Source organism: Pelodiscus sinensis, chromosome 2 (assembly GCF_052426305.1).
Source record: "Pelodiscus sinensis isolate ZL-2025 chromosome 2, ASM5242630v1, whole genome shotgun sequence".
NCBI classification, from domain to species: domain Eukaryota; kingdom Metazoa; phylum Chordata; order Testudines; family Trionychidae; genus Pelodiscus; species Pelodiscus sinensis.
The window spans coordinates 60148512-60155028 of NC_143053.1; the positions used below are offsets into that span (position 1 = coordinate 60148512).

The 6517-nt window shown below is 50.4% G+C and overlaps 1 protein-coding gene across 1 annotated transcript; it reads right to left on the reverse strand.

Moving 5' to 3' along the window:
• Positions 1-2335: 2335 nt before the first annotated feature.
• RRS1 (regulator of ribosome synthesis 1) lies at positions 2336-3704 on the reverse strand. The gene has a single exon (XM_075920609.2). It carries the CDS (start codon positions 3606-3608, stop codon positions 2556-2558), a length of 1053 nt encoding a protein of 350 aa, XP_075776724.1. The 5' UTR covers positions 3609-3704; the 3' UTR covers positions 2336-2555.
• Between the last annotated feature and the right edge of the window lie 2813 nt (positions 3705-6517).

Sequence of the window (6517 nt, forward strand, 5' to 3'; positions counted from 1 at the left end):
AAACGTATCACTTAATTCCTGCATCTCCCCAAACATAAAAAAGTTCCCTACAAGTAGGTGAACCTGTTAATAAGGCCACAGCTTTGTTTTCAGTCAGTAACAAAACAGGGTTGCAGAGCACAAATAGGTTTCAGAGAAGTGTTTGTTAGACTGTTTCAGCAAAAGTGAGTCCAGTGGCACCTTAAAGACTAATTTATTAGGACATTAGCTTTCATGAGATACAACTCAGTTCCTCAGATGCTTGAAGTTAAAGGCAGGGACACGTGTATTCAGGAAGGTTAAAGTGCTCCCACACTGGTTTTTGTGTTACCATTGTTGATGTCTGATTTGTGTCCATTTATTCTTTAGTGTAGATAAGAGTCCCGTTTGTCCAATGTACATGGCAGAGGGGCATTGCAGGCAGATGACAGCATATATCACATTAGTAAAAGGACAGGTTAACAAGCCTTTGATAGTATGACTAATAAGGCTAGGTCCTGTGATGGTGCAGATGAGTGGACAGAGTTAGCAATGGGGTTTGTTGCAGGGATTGGTTCCTGGGTTACTTTCTGTTGCGGGGGAGGGGGGGGGGGAAGTTGGTGGTATTTGTTTCAGGTTGGGGGCTATCTGCAAGCAAGGACGGGCCTGCATCCTAAGGTCTGTGAAAGCAAGAGATTATCATCTAGGATAGACTGTAGTACATCCTTGATGTATAGAACAAGTTTTAGCTGGGAGCTGTAGGTAATGGTTAGTACTAACAGAAAACACTGGTCTAAAGATAACTTTCAAAAGGAAAAGAGTGGGCTTGTTAATTTTTTATCTTTATGATAAAGGAGACAAGAAGAGATGTCTGCAACCTCATGCCAAATATGGTTCTTTTGTCATTGCCAAAATATACCCAACTTTTTAAATTAAAATGAAAAATTCAAAATTTTAAAAACACATTACTCATGTAGCTTGAATGCACGCATGAACCTGAATTTGACCAGTTATGATGTAAATGCCAAAGAAATGTGCGAAAAGATCAACGGAAGTCCCATTAAATGAAGTCTGTGATTATTGTGTTTCATGCATTCTATTATTAATCATGTCAATCATCAATAGGGATATTAAATTTAGATTAACTGATTGAATAGTCAATGGAAATCCCATCCACTAGTTGATTCATCTATAAGGGTGCCTGCCTCCACCTTTGAACTGTAGCAAGAGTTCCGTAGGGGGCTTCCTTTTGAAAGGGGCCCACAGGGGGCTTCCTTTTGAAATGTACCAGTGGGGCTCTTGTACACATTTCAAAAGGAAGCTCCCAGCAGAGCGTGGAACCACCAGGGGACCCTACTGGCCCTGCACTCCCTGCTTCACTTCAGACTTTGAAATGTACAAGAGCCCTGCCAGAGCCCTTGTATACCCCCTGCAGTTCCTGAGCCTTTGAAATGTACAAGAGCTCCATCACGGCTCTTGTACATTTCAAGAGTAGAATCACAGCAGAAACAGGGGGAGCAGAAACTTGCTTCAGTGCCTGCTCGTGCCATTTCCCACTGTGCCTCTACCGCTCCTAGCCCCTGCGTAGATGGTGCTGTGGGGAACTGTTTAAATGGCTACATTATTACATCCCTAGGTCCCAAGAGCCTGAATCTATCACCTGCATCTACTGGTGGAATTCAAAGACTAACAGTAACAAGAGTCAAGACAAGGTTGAAAGGAAAGTATCTGTAGTTATTGTTTGGTAAAAAGCTACAGTATTTAACAACGGCTAGTGAACTTTCAGGATAAAGAACTACTTTTGTTGAGAGTCACCCTTTCAACTGATAAAGGTGTTAAATGTCACAACTATCCAGGAGCTTCTACAGCCTTTCCATAGAAACCAGATGTTTCTGCTGTTTCTAAAGAAGTTACAACAGTAGAAACACTGTACACATTAAGTTAAGGAGTGCTAGAGAATGTTCTACAGAGTTAAGCTTTTTTTGGCAGATCACCTTTTAAATATGGTCCATCTTTCTCTAGAAAGTGAGAACTCTACAGCTAGGTGAAGATGTGTAATTTCTACATAATCCAAATCAAAGAAAGGGAAACACTGCCTTCTAGTCAAGGAGTGTTACCTATTTTGAGTACAGGTATTATTTTAGTTACATCATATCTCTTCTTATCCAAGTCAAGGGTTTGCTTCCACTCCCTCTATCTGGAATTCCACTTCCCAAATTCTCTCTGGCTAGGCTGGATGGTGGTTTATTCTCTGAGCCCAATCCTTAGGGGCCACAACAGGTAGCTCAATGGTTGCAGGTCATTAGGGACTATATCCCAGTCCCACCTCTCCCTCATGCCTTTGATGCACAATCCTGGTCACTGAGGAGCAAACAGCTACACAAAGACACATTTTATTGATAAATAATGGACGGGAAAGGCTACCCCAAGCCTGGCGCATCCCTAACCCACCACAGGTCTCCGGTCCTTAGCAGCTAGTTTGCGCTGCAGCTCAGTGTCCCGCCAGCTCACCAGGGAGCTCCCGCATAGCTGTGTCCCCCACAGGCTGAGGCAGCACCCAGGAGCCTCCGAGGTCAGTCTCCAGGTGCCATAGGGACTCAGTTCCTCTTTCTCCCTGCCGGGCGCTGCTGCTGCTGCCGTCGGGGCCCGGCTTTCCTGCCCTTGCCCGCCGGCCCCTTGCCGCCTCCCGGGCGCTGCCGGCCCCGCTTGCCCCGCTGCCCGCGCTTCTTGCCCCTGTTCGCCGCCGCCGCCGCGGCGTCCTCCTCGCGCAGCTGCTTGTTGACGGCGCGGGTCAGGTCGAGCGGCGCCTTCTTGCTGCCCAGGCCCCGCAGCAGCTCCAGCTGCCGGCTCCTCTCGGCCGCCAGGTCGCCAAGCAGCGGCTCGAAGTGCCGCTTCTTGCCGCCCCGGGCTGGGGGCGCGGCGGGCTCCTTGGGGAGCCGGGGCTGGAAGCGGCCTAGGGAGGCGGTGGAGACGCGGGCCACCTGCGCGGCGCGGCCCAGCTCGTCGCGGCTTTGGTGGCCGGTGGGGTGGAGGCCGCGGCCGGGCAGGGCGCCCCGGGCGATGTTGCGGAGGCGGTTGAGCTCGTTGCGCGCCACCCGCTCGCGCTTGTCGCGGAGCCGCTTGGCGAACTGGTCCTCGTTGGGGTCGCCGCCGGCAGGCACCTCGATGAGCCAGTCCCGAGCGGGGTCCCCGCCGGCCCGCCCGTAGCCCCAGCGCCGCCGCCACTGCTTGGCCGCCTCGTCCCACACCAGCGACGTGCGCTTCCGCCGCCGGATGCCCTTCAGCCGGGCGAACTGCTCCCAGCGGGTGGGCGGCCGCGGCCGCGGCACGGGCTTCTCCCGGGGCAGGCGGTAGGAGGGCTCGGGCAGCTGCGCCACCAGCGGCCCCGTCGCCCCCTCGGCGCGCTCGGCCGGCAGCGCCCACAGCTGGGCCACCAGCAGCTGCGTGTTGCCCCGGGCCAGCGCGCGCAGGCGGCTCTCGCGCTGGGCGCCCGGCAGCGACGGCGGCGGGTTCCGGTCCAGCGCCAGCAGGTTCCCCAGGTCGAACTCGGGTTCCAGCTCCTTCTCCACCGCCACGCTGCGCTGCTGCGGCGACGCCGCCTCGCCCTGCCCCGCGCGAGCAAGCAGCTCCTCCACGCGCAGCGCCGCCATGGCCGCGAGACACCCGGCCAACCACCTGCCCACGTGCGGCCGACTACGCCCGGTAGAACGAAAGGTTAAAGGTTTAGGTTCCGGCTGGCGTGGGCGTGCTGGATGCGCGTATGGACCAATGGGCTCGCCTATAACCCCCCCCCCATTCTGCCCGGAACAACAACTCCCAGAACGCATCGGCTCCTGATATGCCTAACACCATGGGTCTCTATGCTGCACTGCCTCCTGGGAGTTGTAGTCCTCTACGGATGGTCATTCTGGCCAATATAGTGCATTGCGCGTTCAGTACGCCTTCCCAATATAGACGCGTGGTTGGAGTTGTAGTCCCCCAGCCGCAGTCTGGGAAGCTGGTAGAGCTTTGAATGCTGGGTCCTGAAGTCTCCCTTGGTCATACTGGCTCCTGTTAGAATCGTAGAACACTAAAACTGGAAGGGACCTCTGGAGGTCATCGAGTCCAGTCCTCTGCCATTATGGCAGGACCAAGCACTGTTGGGTGAATGGGAGACCATACGCAATGCCTCCTTTGTTGTGGCCGTGCTGCCTTTGGAAAATTGACCAAACGCTTATGGAATGATCATGGTGTGACACTTCACATGAAGGTAACAGTTTATCAGGCAGTTGTCCTGACTATCCTGCTATATGGTTCGGAGTCATGGACCATATGTTGCCGTCATGTACTGACACTCAATCAGTTATATATGTGCTGCCTCAGGAAGGTTGTCCATGTGAATCGGTTGGACAAAAGTTCTAACATGGAGGTCCTGAAGCTGTGTAGTGTCATGGGCTTGGAACCAATGCTATGAACAGTTTTGCTGGACTGATCATGTTATAAAGATGGATGATACCTACAGCCAGCTTGTTCATTGAAAGAGGTCTATTGCTCATCAGTGTAAGCATTATAAAGATATCTTAAAGGCCACCGTGAAGTCATGTAGCATATCTCCCGGTGATCTGGAAATCATAGCTCAGGGCTATGATTGTTCTAGTGGCAAACTATCATACAGGCTGTCAAATGCGTCACAAGTCAATGTATTCAGACATTACAAGAAAAGCATAGGATCCGAAAAGAGCATACAACACCCAGGGTATGTCTACACTATCCCGCTAGTTCGAACTAGCGGGGTAATGTAGGCATACCGCACTTGCTAATGAAGCCCAGGATTTGAATTTCCCGGGCTTCATTAGCATAAGCGGGGAGCCGCCATTTTTAAATCCCAGCTGCTTCGAACCCCGTTTCACGAGGAGTAACGGTAGTTCGCAATAGGCACCCTAGTCCGAACTACCTAGTTCGAGCCCCGTGTAGCCGCGCTACACGGGGTTCGAAGCAGCGGGGATTTAAAAATGGCGGCTCCCCGCTTATGCTAATGAAGCCCGGGAAATTCAAATCCCGGGCTTCATTAGCAAGTGCGGTATGCCTACATTACCCTCCTAGTTCGAACTAGGAGGGTAGTGTAGACATACCCCCACAGAGGCTGGATTTTTATGTGACATCTGTAATTGGATTTGCCGATTGAGGATAGGCTTAGTCACTCACCAATGGTGTCATAGAAGATGAGATCCATCAATTGATGACTCAGCCCATACATACATACAGACATGTGGCTGCTAAGAGTGCTCAGAAACATAGAGCGAGCAGGGTGGCTGTAGACTGCCTGAAAGGGCTGCTTGGAAATTTAATTTTGAAGGCAAGGGGATTGGGACCTAGAGCCCCCCATTCTACCTTGGTCTGCTCCGGACAATACTCACATGGCATGGGTATGCTTTTATAGTAGCAAGTATGCCTTCCTCATGCTTTTCTCAGGACTATCCCTGTTCTGCTAGCTGACCTGGAATCACAGACACATCCCCCGTTTCCATTCGGCCTCTCTAAAAGGATTTGTCAAGCCATCTCTCCCTAAAGAGGCAGTCTTCTCTTACTTAATTGTTAACACATGTTAATTCCATGTATCACAGCAAAAACATTATGGCTACGTCTACATTGGCCCCTTCTCCGGAAGAGGCATGTTAATTTCCAACTTCAGAATAGGGAAATCCGCGGGGGATTTAAATATCCCCCGCGGGATTTAAATAAACATGGCCGCCGCTTTTTTTCCGGCTTGGGGAAAAGCCGGAAAAAAGCGTCTAGACTGGCGCGATCCTCCGGAATAAAGCCCTTTTCCGGAGGATCTCTTATTCCTACTTTGAAGTAGGACTTTGAAGTAGGAATAAGAGATCCTCCGGAAAAGGGCTTTATTCCGGAGGATCGCGCCAGTCTAGACGCTTTTTTCCGGCTTTTCCCCAAGCCGGAAAAAAAGCGGCGGCCATGTTTATTTAAATCCCGCGGGGGATATTTAAATCCCCCGCGGATTTCCCTATTCTGAAGTTGGAAATTAACATGCCTCTTCCGGAGAAGGGGCCAATGTAGACGTAGCCTGTCTGTATATCCAAGCTGGTGGACTCATATTTATTTAGGGACAGCTTCTTCTGAGTTACACATTTCCATTTCATTTAAAGGAACTTGCAATTGTGTAACTAAGAGCAGACAATGGACTTAAAGTCTATGGGAGGATCCACAATGAGGACTAAGGGGGGAGGGAAGGCACATGTAAAATAAATCAGGGTGTATATAGAAACTACATACACACAAAGAATCATGCACACACTCTTCTTTTTGTAGATTACAGTAAACTCATCTGCTCATATTAAAAATAAATCACTTTCCCAAATCATTTAAAACACTAAACTAGCATGTAGTTGTTCAGACTCGTGACAGGTAATTCAGATTTGTTTCTATTGTCTTGTCCACCTTTCTGTCTTGTTGCATGAGTGGAGGACAAGGAAAGTGCCTACATGCTAGTGAAGAAGAGCGTTTTTATCCTGACATGAGAAAACACAGAAGAATAGAAGATAAGCAATGCCAGTTATTAGAG